The sequence below is a fragment of the Columba livia genome, chromosome 15 (genome assembly GCF_036013475.1).
Source record: "Columba livia isolate bColLiv1 breed racing homer chromosome 15, bColLiv1.pat.W.v2, whole genome shotgun sequence".
Lineage (NCBI taxonomy): Eukaryota > Metazoa > Chordata > Aves > Columbiformes > Columbidae > Columba > Columba livia.
Window position 1 is genome coordinate 14,416,178 of NC_088616.1, and position 16,101 is coordinate 14,432,278.

General features: G+C 40.3%; 1 protein-coding gene across 12 annotated transcripts in view; it reads right to left on the bottom strand.

The window, feature by feature from the left end:
• Positions 1 to 16,101, bottom strand: part of SDK1 (sidekick cell adhesion molecule 1) — a 375,516-nt gene that overhangs the window by 146,725 nt on the left and 212,690 nt on the right. For all 12 annotated transcript variants that reach the window (XM_065031442.1, XM_065031436.1, XM_065031444.1 and 9 more), the window contains 3 exons: positions 11,137 to 11,248; positions 9,996 to 10,186; positions 1,459 to 1,542 (listed from right to left, as the gene is read on the bottom strand). In XM_065031442.1, the coding sequence (XP_064887514.1) occupies positions 1,459 to 1,542; positions 9,996 to 10,186; positions 11,137 to 11,248 (387 nt within the window). The remainder of the gene's footprint in view (positions 1 to 1,458; positions 1,543 to 9,995; positions 10,187 to 11,136; positions 11,249 to 16,101) is intronic.

Sequence of the window (16,101 nt, forward strand, 5' to 3'; positions counted from 1 at the left end):
CCTGGACCAACGACCTCCAGTTAATCATTTCTAAAAAAGTGTCACCTTTCCTTCACAGTCCATCTCCTACCTGAAAACTTAGCTGGGTGCCTCCTCTGCTTCCTCTCCTTTCTCTATCCCATTCTTCCCAGTACACAAGATTTTGAAGCACAGCTTGGCACTGAACTGATATTTTCAGAAGACATACCTATATCTGCATAGTAATAGGTAATTTCATCTCTGTCATCTCGGTCAGTTTGAATGTTGACCATCTTGAATAATTTTATATAATTAGCAAATATTATCATCTTGCTATTCACCCTCTTTTCCAGGGCACTTATGAGTGTGTTGAGCAGCACAGGGTCCAGCAGGTCCTGCTGTGTTTTGTTTAAAAAAGGTATTCATTAATGAGACCTTGACTCTTATAACCTGATAACTTTGTTTCTATAACAGCCTTTTGGTAAGAGACCTCATCAAGGGCTTCTGAAATTCTAAATCAACCCCAGCACCCTTACGCACATTCTTGCTTATCACACTAACGTATTTGCAAAGCTTCCCTCTGGAAAAGCAGTGTAGACTCTTTCTTACATAGATCATAAGGGAAAAAAAGCTTAAATCATAGTGGAAATAATACAATCATGCCATAAAGAGTATCTTTATTGGCTCTGATCTGGAGAAAGAACCCATTCAAACAAGGTTTGGGTGTTTCTTTAATCAAGGTTGTATACTTTTCACCTAAGGATCTCATGGTGTTTTTATGTGCAAAGTCAGCATCAGGGAAAGCGAGACAAGAAAAAGTTCAGTCATCACTTGCCCAAGTCACGTAGCAATTTGGTGACACGGACAAACGTGCTCTTAATCATGAGGTTACAACGCCTCCCGTCTTTCTAGAGCACTAAAATAGGTGGTGCTTCTATTTCCCTGCAACTAAATCTCAAAAACCATTTTGGTTTAGATGGAATTCTACATATTTGAAGCCTTTTATCCTGTAATAGTCCTCCCTGCAGAATTCTTAACTACATTTAAATATTATATCAGAGTTACTGACATTTCGATTCAGTATAAGAGTTCCACAGGTTTTAGAAAAATTGACATTTGAACAGTTCAAAATACTGACTGTTTGCATTGCAAACAATGGGTTCCAACGCCTCAGCTGCTTTTATGGCTCAAGACCCTCATGTCTGTTATACTGCAACAACTAAGAAGCAAAGGTGGGCTACCAGAGGGAAAGGAGCAGGACTTGTCCTGCCCAACAGAAAACATGAATGTGCTACAATTCCTAATGTCCATATTAAACTTTTTACAAGGATTGCCCAGTTTTCCAAGGGCAAAGGCCATCGCTCCACGTTGTACATGGATCTGAGTTGGCTAGTGATAATGCTGAGGCTTCGCAACATTAAAAGTCGATCTGAGATGCTTTCTGCAGTGCAGGATATAGACAGACCTCTCATCCAAGACTGAACACGTCTGCACACTCACCCATCGCCTGGCACAGGATGTCCACGTCTTTCTCCACTTCGGCCAAAATCACGCGCTCGGGCTCAGCCGTAAAATACGGTGGTTCTTTAGAAGGGGGAAAAGAAACAAACAAAGCCACAGCAAAATGAAAAAAAGAGATGTTGATTTAAAGGTATCCATCCTATAATCTTCCCAAATGTGTTGTATTTAATGCGGTGTATTACAAACAGACTAGCTTGTCTAAGTTTGTCTCTATTCATAGATACTCTTTTTAGGTAGTAAAAGCATCACAAAGAAGCCAACAGTTTCGCTGCGCCGAGTATGAATTCCAAAGAGCCAAGTCAATGTAAGTTAAGATTTAGGGGTTTGCACTACAAATTAATACTCAGAGCAGGGGCTACTTTTCATTTTATAGGTCTGAACCATGGAATATTTTAATTCTTCATTCAGAAAAGCCCTCCTGAGAGGTTTATAAAGGTTTATATTTACAACGTAGTATTTTACAGGACACTTTGCTTCAGTATCTAAACCAAATTCCACCTCATGAAGGCATGAAGCATGTCGAATAAAGTGCCATAACATGTCAGACAGGCAACAGCAGAGGATAAGTGCGGCGTAATTAAAGAAAAATTTCTTCTCAACTATTCTATTTCTTGAAAGCAAACAGATTTAATGCTTTAATTGAAGCTATAGTAATAATCATAAAAATCCACACTTTATCATTAAGACTACAGAAAAGATATTAGACGTTTAATTAAACAAAGACAAGATTCCAGAAACTGTAGAGTATGCTGTCATGTAACTCTTTCTTCTATGCAGCATAAAATTGAAGAGCATCATGTCAAAGTCCCACAGGCATTAAGGTTGCAGTAATTATCATGGTAACTAAAACCTGCCATAGTCTGTTCAATGCAATTATCATCTGAGTGCTGTTTTTAGAAGCATTTTATTTGATCATAACAACGGTTGTGTTGCAGCATAGACAAACTCACCGGTAAGTTTTAGAAAAGACAATATATGCAGCTTGTGAAAACAAGTTACTCGTATTTCCATCTTAATGAAATCAAATATGTTTGAAAAAAAACGCAGTAAGCTACAAGATCCAAGGTCATTCGAGTCGACCTTCTCTCAAATCCCTTCACGAGCCATGTCTGGAAACCAGACATGCAGTTTGTATTATTGACGGGACATTAGTATTTTCATAAATAAACCCAAAAATACATAATTTTATCCTGCAAAATCTCATTTCTCCCATTACCACCTGTAGCACAGCAAGCGTTGCTATCATCTCACGGGGGTGCCATGCCATGCCAGCAGGAATTCATCAGGAAGCATCTGATTAGAATGCAAACTCCCCTTTCCCAGCACTCCTCACTAACCACAATAAAATACTTGCTTTAATGGACAAAACTGGTGTCTCCTTTGACCACCAATGAATATTAAAATTCTGTATTCATTCTAAATAAAGTCAATCAATATTAGTCTTCCAAATCCCAGTCAGAGGAGGAGGTGAGGTTGCAAAATAGCCTGGAATACTCATTTACCCAGCAAAACCAATAAAACGAGCTACCTGATTTATTATATTCTAATAATATACGTGTTAACATTATTGATCCTCACCGCCTAAATATAAAACTATTAATAAACATGCATAATAAATTGTGATTTATTGCATATGATCTCATGCATTAATCTAAACAACAAATTGAAAAGTTGAACATTTAATTGAAATTCCCTGATGGCACGCTGTGTTTGACATGTTTGATCAACTAAGTTGCTGAGTCTTCTGGAACTCATCTAAGCCCATGTTTTAATTCTAAGTAGGCTCGTCCTTCTCAAGCCATACTCCAAGCCTTGTCTGATGTTTTCCTTTTGCTCCGTTTTCTAGAATTTTATCTTTTTAACTTCCAAACTTTTAGCACAGTGTCCTTACGTACCTGTGTATCCATGGACACACAGGTAAGTGTCCTTTTGTCCATCCCTCAAAATAAAATCTGAGTCTTTCATTCTATGGCAATTGAATTTGATTGTGAGGGGAGCATCCAGTCACATACCCCACATCCAGACACTCACTTCTCACTTTGAACTGCTTCCACGGATGTCTCTGAGGTTCAAGTGGATTTTCCTCCATTTCGGCAATTCCTGACTGGTGTCTTCCACCCACCCTTTCATGACCTTAAGGGGCCACTTTCTAAACCTGCCAACCTTCAGCTGCCAACTCTCAAACTTTCTCCTACATCAGCAACTTATCCACACACCAGTGATAAATTTGCGGATTTATCTTCAACATGGGCCACCAGGCCAGCTGCAAAACACTTCATGCGACCTCAAATGTTAGTGGTTCCACAACCACTGCTCGTGTATGACCACGCACGCAGTTCCTGCAGTTACACTTGGCATATTTATACCGGCTGCTTTCCCAATACCTCTCCCCAAAATCCCATCCTACAATCTGTGCTCCTTCCTTTATATCCCACACAGGCTGTCATGCCACCCTCAGAGAAACTTATTACATTAAGAGATGCTTAGGTGAGCAGGTATCAGACAATGCATTACCTGACAAGGAACGTGAAGTCAGTGACAACTGTCACTTAGCAAATGGGACTGTGATGTTATAAACGGAAGACTCATGTCAGCTTTTTTTGAGGGAAGCAGGGAGAAATGGAAGCAGATAAGACAGAAAAAGAGCAGGAGCAGCAGAAAGTTGCAATTTAAAGGACACAGGCAAGTCCCAGAGGATTTTCAGGGTGTAGGTGTGCCAACAGATATGATTTCCAGTCTTCATCAAGCCCGTATCCACCTTTTCCCTCACACTAAAGCCTGCTGAACTCAGTTCTCACAGCCATCCCAGCAGCTGGAAGCCCAGCCAAATGCTACACTTGACATAAAGGGGTCGAGAGGCTGCGCCAACAACTGCCCATAGAGGGGCCAGATCTTGTTCTTGCATGATAAGCAGAGATATAACAAACCTTCCAGAAGCAACTCTACAATTTACTGATTGTTAACTACCTGTGTCTGCTGCCTGGAGTTGGAGATAAGCCTGGACGGAAAGACAAGACTAATTCATAAGGGAATTCTGGAGGATCTAGATTACAACATGGACAACAGTGCTGTGGCATCCCAAGTCTAGTATACACAGAAAATTATTCTTGGTTATTTAAAGCATAAGAGAAGCAGAAAACTAAAGGTGTAGTTATACTCTTAGGGCTTTGAGGGAAACGAAGCAGTGACTTCCATGCAAGTTGTGCTGCTTTTCCACGTGCATGGGTCTTGCACCAACAACATGGGTGCTCAAAAGTCCCTTTGCAGTGAGGGTCTCTGGCTTCTACAGAACTTGGGCTGCAGAAGAAATAGCTCTAATTACAGGTGGTAGACAACTGAAACCAAGGCTCCTCGCTTTTTAGATGAGTCACATGTATCACCTGCACATCAGATGTGGGCCTGTAGGCCCAGCATAAATTCAGGGTTTGTGCATCTGGGTGCTATACACCACCTGGTGAATAACTATCCTAAAGAGGCCATAAAAATGCAGCAATATTTATAGAGGTCAGCTGGCACTCTGAAGGGGCATTCTGGCTGTCTGTATTTGTAACTCTATTGCATATTTATAAGGCTTGGTTCGAATCACACAGTATGAATTTGAACATTTATTGTTGTAGGCAATAATCATGTGTTGAAATTTAATATGTGTGGTGAAATTACAGTGTCTTCCAAACTATACAACATGCCAGACACAAGCCCCCAGACATGGCTATTTCTAGGAATGACACCAGTCTGTTGGTATCAGGTCAAACACTTGAATTTTTCCTGAAATTATAGAATCACAATCGTTAGAATAGGAAAGGACACATTACACCGAGCTCACCCTGCTGGCAGCACCACGTGCTGAGCAATGAGAGGGGTCACATCTCTTATTACACCAAAGGAAACAGATACTGTATTGTTCGGATATTGTACTGATGTTTGACTGATCTTAACTAAAAGGTCAAGAACAAGCAAAGGGGAAAAAGAATATCTGAATATAAATGCGTGCTTTTAATAGTTGTTGAGGGTTTTAGGGTTTTTTTGCGCTGCAGACATCATTGAAAATAGATAGCCTCCCTGCAAAGCCCTTGGGAGCCTGCAAAATTTGATACTGTTCTAACTTCCCCCACGCAGACTTACATGGTCACTGATTTTAACATTCAAAAGACAGCAGTCAGCATCCATTACATACCCTTCAAGCTGCATTGGAGATATGTGACCTAATCCTAGATACATACATGAAAGTCAGAAAGAACAGAGAAAGCCCCAGGGGCTCCTCTAAAGCTGAAACTCCTGCATCACTCAGAAATTCAGGCCTGCATATTTAAGAGAAAAATTGAGCCTTAAACATGGAAGCCTTTCTCTAGTATTACCATAGACTAATTTATTTGGTGAATATCCTGTAAAGAAAGGGGAACTGGAAACCTGAGAGCCCCTTGTAGGTACAACGTCCATAACTCGAGACAGTCAATCTGACTGTCCATGCTGGGAGAGAAGCCTGTCGGTATGTGCAGGGGCCGCAGGCTCCTTGAAGCGGGGTTTTTTTTTTGCATGAATATCAGGTTAAAACAGAAAGAGATGAAAAGGTAGTCTTAGTTTCGTGTTACCACCCCTACTGCGATCTGCAGTCTGTATGTTCCAGAACATTACAACAGCACAGAGAATTCATCTCCTGTTTGCAGAACTGAAACAAGGGGGAACTTCTGGATGTCAGAGGCAGAACTGGACCAGCCACAAGTCCCCTTAGTTCACTGTGGTCCAGGTCCTGTGTGCCTTTGGTGACATGTCTGCACTCATCTCAAGAACCTCTGAGCCTTGTCAAATTGAAAACTGTCAATATTTCTCTGCTTTGAGCCCAAACCAAAGTTTAGGCAAGTCCAAAAACATTTTGTATTATAGTTTTCCTGAAAATTCTTCTTTTCTTACACACAGTACATGAACACAGTCACCATGGTCTTTTCTTAAGCACAATACATCACGGCAATCATCACGAAAAAACTCTTTCCTCGGCTTTTAAGACATTATTTGTAGCGTTTGAACGTGTCTAAGCTAGAGCCACAAGAGCCATTGTTTCCAGAGATCTGAGCACAAGGTATCGAGGCGAGAGGAAGATAACTTCTGTCCTGGCAGTTCTATATACATTCAATGCAAATTCATGAACAACGGCAATGCACAAAGAAGGCCCTTCTGCATCTCAGCACTTCTGGAGAAGTTCAGTGAAGGAGGAACAGCCCTTCTGTGCTGCTCCTGTATCCCATGAAGCTGTGTGCTTTGTACCTGCTGAGAACCAGGGCAGCCCCTAAGAGACACAGCCCTACAACACTCCCCCATCGTCCTGTTTTCAGGAAGAAATCTATCCAGCTGGGATGTAAAAATTCTGCTTAGGAAACCCCAACATGTGAATAATATGTCTATGAATGTTTTTCTTTGGGTGCAAAATTGCTCTAAAAAGAAGGGAGGCCCTCGACTGTGATTCTGATTTATTCTATCCCATCCCAGGCCAACAGGGCTTCAACACTCAGCTCTGTACAACACCTCATCATACCAGGCCGTTATTCCTAATTGTTCATCTCCTCATTTTGCTCAGATTTTATTTTCTCATTTAAAGAGCAGTATGGATTTCATGTAGTGGAAGGGTTTCATCCCTCATTTTCTTAAGCTCCTAAACTTCATAATTTCCCATAGGACAATCACTTAAAAAAATGACTATTGCAATTTATCGCTAACTGAACTTGCAGAACTGGAGCAAAAGAATTTAAGAGTAGCTCAGTTTTCCAATTGCTTTGCTCATGAGAAGACTTCTTAAATTACTTAATCTTCAAACTGTTAGTGATAAAACAAATGTGCTCTTATCTAATCTGCAACAAATCTCTCCCAAACCGTTACTCTGCCAACGGAGGAACATGCAACCCTTTAAAAATTTATAACAACTGCAGCTAATAAAACCAAGGAGGTTTGGAATCATCTCAGTTTATCTTTGCTGGAACAGTATGAAGATGTCAAAAAACTCTTTGGCACATTCAGAAGAAAATTGTAGTGCAGTACAAGACCAGAGGATTTTCTTCTTGCTTATGCAGTACTACTTTATTACATTAGAGATTCAGATTTTTCAAATATTATTGTGATTTTAATTTACAAACCAAGATGTACTCTCAGAAATATTCAGAAAAAAACTCCAGTGATAGTATTGTAGGTCACAAATAATAATTTTAAGTGAGGACATGCCTTTATGCCAAGTCCCACTGCCTTCTAATAAAGCTCTTGTCACCATCTGAGCCCACACTCAAACTGTGTGACTTCCCTCAGCGGGGAAAGGCAAGGACTGATATACTTGCAAAAAAGCTTCGATTAACTCAGTATTTGTGATATCCTTGATGCATCTTTTTATCGCTACCCCTATTCTACCTGTTAATAGCAAAATATTTTTTCTACTAATCCACACAAGCTCTCATTACCATACTATTGTGGGTCTGATTTATCCCACCCATTTTGAAAACAAACCTCTTCTACTAACGCCATTTCCTTTTTCTGTTAGTCAAGACCCTTTATTAAGTCCCCACTCTGTTATTCTCCCAAGAAGTACAGCTCATTATCAGGTCGCTATCAACATGTACACACTACAAATACTTTATGCATGCAGATGGAGAAGCATATTTGATTTTCTGTAAGTGCTACTCCAACAGACTATGAGGGATACACCTCAAAACCCCTCAGGTTTGAAACGTGTCTGCACGTTCCTCTAGAACCTGTCCCTTGACTAATTAAACTATGGCCAGATCCATCCAAGACTTCTAAGGCATTAACTACTAATCCTTTGATTTGGCTCCCTGTTTAGAATCAGAGATCCACCCTGCAGCTCAAGAAACTCATAAATAAAGAAATCTATCAGGCTTTGCTGACACATTGAGTAAACACCTGCAACTGAGGTGTCTTGTTCCATCAGAAGGAAATAAAAGTAATTGGTAACCAATTTGTTTCTGCTTGCTTTCATCTGCTTGTTCTTATCTACAGGCCTTTTCATAACTTCATTCCCTGACAGCCCCCTAAAACTGGATAAGAAATAAATAAAACATTTAAAAATAAGAGAGTAGATAAGCTGCTAAAGAAATGCAGCACTGCTAGTTTAATATAGTTCCCTAATGATTGTTTCTTAGTTTTTATTGCAACTGTATTTAAGAATCTCTTACATTAACAGAGAGGCTTGCTTTAAGTATTGCATTAGGCTGGATCTGACAGCCCAGCAGCAGAGTTAAACTAGTTATTATACAATAAAATCTTATGAATAAGGACGAGTTTAAACAAAAGCCATAAATAAGTTAAATCTGTCTCTACTCCTTAAAGGTAAGGGAAGCCATGAGGCGATAATTCTAATAGAGAGTGTACAAAGAAAAATACTGGAACCAAAATTAATGCAGTAGGTAATAAACATAACAGACACCATGCCACAAATGAACCTGGAGGAGAGCTCTGTAGCCAGAAGAGCTGTTTTGTCATCTAGCATGAACTCCTATGAATTGCTCTAGCAGAACACAGACCACACCGCAGTCTTTAAAACTGTATTTTCAGAAGGCTGAAAGAGTGCAGAGAATTGCACGCTGAATTCCCTCTGCAATGCACGACAGAAATGCATGTGTATGAATTCTGATCAGCGCCGAGCCTTGTACCATTGCCAGAGCAATAACCTCTCCAGGACACTTGCACAGTTATTACTGGCACCGTTTCATAAAAGCTAGACTTTACACCATCAGGTCTGGCTTAAAACATCTAAACGTCTCTGTCCTAAAATATCACTTTTATTCTAAAAGTCCGAAAAAACCTCTGTGTGCAATGCGCTATTATATTGGGATATGGCATGCCCAGTAAATACCATTTCCAAATGACAACCTCCTCGCTACAGCAAAACTCCAACAGAGCTGACGATAGGAACATGACACGGAAAGGGCACCAACATCCTTTTAAAAATATTAAGTCCAAAGTTTCCACTGGAGTCGAAGGTCTAGCACGTAGCACCAATTTTAATGCATTTCCTTCTCCCTTTTGTTATTTCAGTAATGATGTCAGCCTGCCTGTGTGCTCAGGAACGTCCTTGGCCCCCTGACTGGCACTTGCAGTAGACAACGCACAGAAGTGCTCCTAAAAGGCTTCTTTCGGAAATACAGGCACTTGACATATTAAAACTAGATGTAAGCAAGCTGGGAGTTAATCAGGATTTAATGCATCTAACAGCCAAGATGTGGAAGCTGTTCAATAAGGATTTTACTACTGTATTTCCCCAACTTCTGATTAAATGTATAGCTTCACAGGGGATTCAGAATCACATCAGTGTTTTAAAAAGTCTATTTGATGAATTTATATTCATGGGGAAGAACAGTTGAATTAATTTGGAAGATAACCCTCCTTCACCTCCTTTGCTCTGTTCTCCGAAGAAAGGTTCAAATGTAAGGTCAATGAAATATTAAAATATCAATTTTATTTCCTATTATACCTCAGTCCAGAGCCTGTTTTACTAAAAAACACATTGCCTTGAGAATTACCCATGATAGAAAGGAAGGCTTTTGCTCTTGCTGGTTCCTCTGTGCTGTCTCTCAGGTTCGCTTCGCAGAAGTACATCCCCACGTCCGCAGAGGTTGGGTTGGCGATTGTGAGTCGTCTCCCAAAACTGCTAATGCCGCTGGTTATTTTTACTCCATTTCTCTTCCAAGTCACACTTAGTTTCTCAAGAGGTCTGCCGAGGTTTAAAATAAAACCCAAGAACACAACAATAAAACATACATATTACAGAATAATCTTGTCTGGAGTTATATACAGATCATAAAACTTCTCTAAGTCTTCCTCTATCCCTGACATTTACGATTAAGAAGCAAATGCATAGGTAACTTCCACACATCAAGAAAAAAGACTATTCAAGTGGCATTATGCAAGTACAGCTAACTGATACTGCAATAGAACTTAAGCGCTAATAATTTGATTTCTCTAAGCAAAAGGAGTAAATACTGCTATGGGAATCAGCTGCATAGGAAGCGCTTTCATTATAACTCAATAATCAAAACAATATTAATCATAGCAAGAACATCTTTGCCCTCAGAGATAAAAGTGAATCAGTTGGTCTTTTTATCATGCGAGGACCTCAACTTTTCACTTCCACTGGAATTCAATGCTATTCAAGGCCAACTCGACAGAAACACAGGAGGAATGCTGTGAACTCTATATTACGGTGCATTATGAACAGTTGAGCAATAATCACTGTAAAATGAGAGTGTCTGTAATAAATTACTTCACAGGAGATCCTCGCTAATTTATTTCATAGGAAGCACAGACTGTTCAACAACGTCACCTTTCATGTCAATAGGCAACACAGCTGAAATATTATTAACCCTCAACATAACTTTTTCCTTAAGGTAATGACTGTGACTTGCACAACACTAGACTTCCCTTCCTTACCACATGAGTAACAGCTGGGTAACTCTGCCTATGTACTCGTTTCACCAGAAAAATCAATATGTTCAATTCAGTAATGTTGGACAAATGCGATTATTCAGAAGGTTACTATGAAGAGCAAGCTCCGTGCCACATTCTGCTCCAATCATTAATAAAAAAATGAAAATAACTTCCTACGTCCTTCTCAGTGACGGACAGTGCACTCAAATCAGTTCTTTACTGCAGTTTGTCCAATACCTTGCGCTGGCCACACACTCCAGTGTGGTTTCGCTGCTCCCGGCGACCACGCTGGTGTTGTGGGGAGGGACCACGATGACGGGAGCCGCGGGGCCAGACGGGTCCGTCGCACCTGCACGGGCAGAAAAACCCTCGTGAAAACCCTGTATGTCTGCAAACGGGGAGGACATCACATTCCAGCCAAAGGAGCTCGTCAGGCAACATAGCTGGAAATGTCACTCTTCACCCTCACTGTGGGTTTTAATCTCCTCATTAAGGGGAGATCTTCGGCAGGACCGTTCTCGATGGCTTTCATTATGCTGTACAAACACTCTGTTTCAACATAGCCAGCTTGGTATCATTCGAAACACATAACTCACAAGAACTACTCCCAGATGGAGTGCAGGGGCCGTTCTCAAAGAGAGAGCAAATAAATTAAGCATCCGAAAGGTTTTCTACTATTGAGCACTTTTATTTTTATCAAACACTTGCTGACTTATATTTTTAAGACCTTTTCATGTTTTGTTTAATCTTACCCCTTCCACACCATTTCAAAAGAGTCTGCCAATACTCGTGTTAGTTCTTTAAAAAGATTTTACACACTGGGGAACAAATATAAAATTAACAAAGCAGCATATCACAGCAACTTCAATCCCTTTTTCTTATCAGGAAAGTAAATAACCCAAATCTGCTGCTCTTTGTGAGGCATCATACTGTAAATAATTTAGCTTATGCAACAGTCAGCAGACACTTAAAAAATGGTAAAAAGGCTGCTTGTAAATTTTCTCTGTATACATTTAGTAAGTGAATTAAAGTACCCATGTATTCATAGGTACTTTGCTTCAAGCAACTCATTTGGGAAAGAAAAATTAGCTATTTTTTTAGCTTGAATAACAGAGTAATAAAATTTTCTAAAGATACAGAATCCAATAAACGAATTATAGGGAAAAGTAATGAAAATAAAACTAAACTGATGCAAGAGCAAGCCAGTTCATCAAATGTTTTCTGCAAAGAAGGGTAACCCATGCCCAGCAAGCAGAATGCGCTGGCAAGTTCAAGATGCTAAACCTGATGTTCTTGTTTAAGATAATCCCATAAAGAATAGAAAACGGATAGAAGATTCTTTGCTTTTCTCATACCTGGGATGCCCAAAGCCATCTGACATTTGGTCTCACTTGTTGGATAGACAGAGGTTTTGGTAACAGGGCTCAGAAGGTTGCCAAGGTTAGTGGATTTCTGAGTCATTGCATGACAAAATGTTCACCTTTTGGCATTTCCGTAAGTGATGGCAAATAGCGTCGTATGGGGATGAGAGCATGTGGTATAATCTTAACATTTTAGGAATACCACTCGCACATCTGAATAAATCTAAGCATCCAAGAATAGTACTTCAGGAAGTTGTACCAACATATTTATTTCTTCCCACCAATACGCTCTGTTGACCTGACATAGCATATATATGCAACTCCGGTGGGATCTCAAAAAACCCCCCTTTTACTAGATTATATTTCTGCTCAAAAACATTCCTGGAAATATGATGCTATCAGGTAGCAAATCTACTTTCTAAGAATATTTCCATGGTGGTATTCTAGGTATTACATTAATGGCAGGAATTTTCTAGATAGTAACTGAAAAAATAGAAAACAAGTGGCAATCAGATTAGTAGCTCATTACAGATGAGAATAAGTCACCTCAGCATTACTGTTCACTGCTACTTCTGCGCAAGATGAAGGTTTGCAACAGTAAATGCTAAAAGATCAACAACCAAGTTACTAATTTGGCAATAATAATTTCTTCTCTCCATCTGGAAATGAGGAAAACCACTTGTGCAGGTTATCAGCTCCCCTCAAGAATGGCTCAGCCCCACTAAAACCAGCTGAAGAAGAGAGCCCGGCTTTGTTGTGACCTCCAGGAGTTCACCATATGCAAACAGCTCTTTGTGCAGATACACACGGGAAATGAAAGTGCACGTTGCTCCACCTGCAGCCAGGGAAACGTAACATTTCTTTGACTTTATTACCATAACAAGAACCTAAACAAACCACGTGCTTATTTTTATTTTGTACCATCCCTGAAATGAACCTATCAAAAGCAGTTGTTGGTAAAGAGTTTGAGCGGGTGAACTGATACAGATGTGATTCAGAGGGCTCGGATTCTAAGTAATATACCTACAAAGGTCATCTACAAGCATATATAGAGAACAACGACATTTCAAAGTATTATCTGAACAGCAGCCAGAGAGCACGCATAGTCCTGTTTCGTATTCAAAGACAGTTTACGTTTTCCTTTTGCAGCACAAATAAACCACTTGCCATAATTCACGCTGGCCCCGATCCTGCCAACTAGAACTCGACAGGGACATTCCCACAGCTCCTTTTGCAGGGGGCAGTTTGCAGCTTTGTTTTTGTGGCTGTTCACAAGATCAAAGGAGGAATTTAGTTTTTCTTTAAAGTAAAAATCTTAATAGGGCTGTAACAGGGATCTGAGTGTCCATCCCATCCTTTCAGAACTTCATCCTTTTGTAACAAACCCACGGGCTGGAATATCAGAGTAGCCAAGGTCCTACTAATGTAGATAAGGAGTAACACTGTGATTTTGGTTTGATGATGTGATGCAGCAAATCAAGCTTTGGCCTGGCTGTGGAAAGCAGAGAGCTATCCGAACAATCAGATAATGAAAAACTACCCACACTTTCCCAGGTTTTTATCCTACCTGTCAATAAAGCCACTTCATCCCTCTCCTGCCTCATAATGCAGTACGCTGACATGATTTTACTTGACTGCTGCTGCATCACAATGCAATGCAGAATGTCAGTGTTAGTAAACAGACATTTCCTTTGAAAACCCTTGGTAGAAAACAATTGATTTTTTCGCCTTCTCTTCAGTGTTCCATTTTTACTTCATCAGACCTTTTCTTGCCTCAGTTTCCCAGGTCTCTGCTGGTCCCTTCTGGCTTTTCACCACCTCTTCCTTCCCTACCTCCCCTCGCTCGGGCAGCTTCTCTGCATTGGTCACTGGCCACATCCCCCCCTGCCATCCTATGGTCCCTATAGATGTTCCACATTATTTAAGAATTGCTCAATTTCACATCTATCCTTTATTTTAATGTTTGAGTTTCACTTTTCTTCACATCCACTAGTAGGAAATATTTATTAAAAACACTGAGCTGGGAGAGCAATAGAAATGCATGCAAGAACACAGCTATAGTGAGACAGATCTGCTAACAGAAGACCACCATTCCCGCTGTATTCTATATTTTAAGACAGAAAGGATCTTTCCTTTCTATCTCCTTTCCGAACATCTCTTCTCCGCTAAGTGAAGCAACATTAGGGAAAAACACCGACCCCAGAACTGCAGCCAAGGGACTCCTCACTATTAGACATAATAAGGCTGCGGGGAACCTGTGGAAGCTGCAGAGACAGGGCTGAACGGCACTGAGAACACATATGGGATGTGCTCTTAATCCAATTCTAGGCCTTAATATATGACTGGACAGAATCCAAATTGAGAAGTTTTTCCCAAAAAAGAGCATGCTCTGCTTTACTTCACATTGGATCTGTTTAGTCACAGCACTCACAGTATTTCCCATCTTTTCTTTGCTTCTAAACCTTCTCATTAGACACTGTCTAAATTAGTACCACTATCTACTAGGACCAGCCCCAACCAGTATTTGCAGCTTGACTATGACACTAGGTCCTGTCCTGGATTTTACATTATGGCATACAAAGTTTAGCTATATCTGTGTTCACAGTGCAGAATATTAAGATTATTACTTCAATGGATGCTCATATTCATCTCAGAGAGATACGGCGCAAACCAGCCTTAATAAAAGGTGAGAGAAAGTGTCTATCTCTTGAAAACAAGCAAGAGCTTGAGCTCAGACTTGAGAAAAATCAGAAGTCTTATTTTTGAGGTTTGCTTATAGGTTCCAACCCTCCCAAGACACTTAATACAGACGAGGTGACCACGAGCAGGAGGATTGCGAAAACAATCCCCCAGATCACTCGTGTTTACTTAGTATGGAGTGGAGCCTGGAACAGGATGTCGATCGCTGCTCATTCCTACCCTCAGTGATAATTACTACTCCGATTACATCTCTGTGTCCTGTTTTCAGTGAGGAAGGAATCCCACAGGAATCAGTACCCAAAAATGGATTTACTTCTTCATATTATGAAATTCAGCCACGGGAATAAAAACACTTAACAGAAAAGATCACCGGTACACTACCCCAACTAATGGAGAAATGGAATAGTTCAACACCATTCAGAAGTTATCCTGAGAGAAAAAGATTAGAAAACCTTCGCCATAAACTTCCTATAGACCTTCAGACTTGCACAGTATGCAGAAATGCCTTCGCAATTACTCTGCAGAGTACATGCAAAGCCTCATCTTACCAAATTATGGATACCTCTATTAGAAAAAAGCAAAATAGGCAGTAAGAGTCCAATAGAAATAGGAAAAATATTACATATGAATAGCTCAACATTATGACATCAAGAATGTGCAATCTGTGCCTGTGTAACACGGAAGATGAGAGGAGAAATGACAATCGCACAGCATCTCAAGATTGCTCGAGGGAAAAAACCCAAAACACCAAAAAACCCCCACCCACAGCCTAACAAACACAAACTATCTAATGGAACACATTTTACTTTTCCCAGGTACAACCTGCAGATGGTTTGGACTATCAGCCCATCATGGATCAACACCCATTTCCCTTGCCAATACAGGATACGCAACAGGAACTGGATCCTGATCAATAAGAGCTTCATTTCCCTTCCCCTTTGCAGTAAAAGATGCACAACAGGAACTGGAACCTGATCGGCAGACTCACAGAGAGCGACAGCCACCTGCGGGCTCCAGAGAGACACATTATGCAAATCATGAAAATAAAGTGTATTTCTCAATCATAAAACTCTATTCTAAAACATGTCTCGTCTATTTGTTCCCTGCTTATTAGAGTGATTATTAACAGGTTATACTAGAA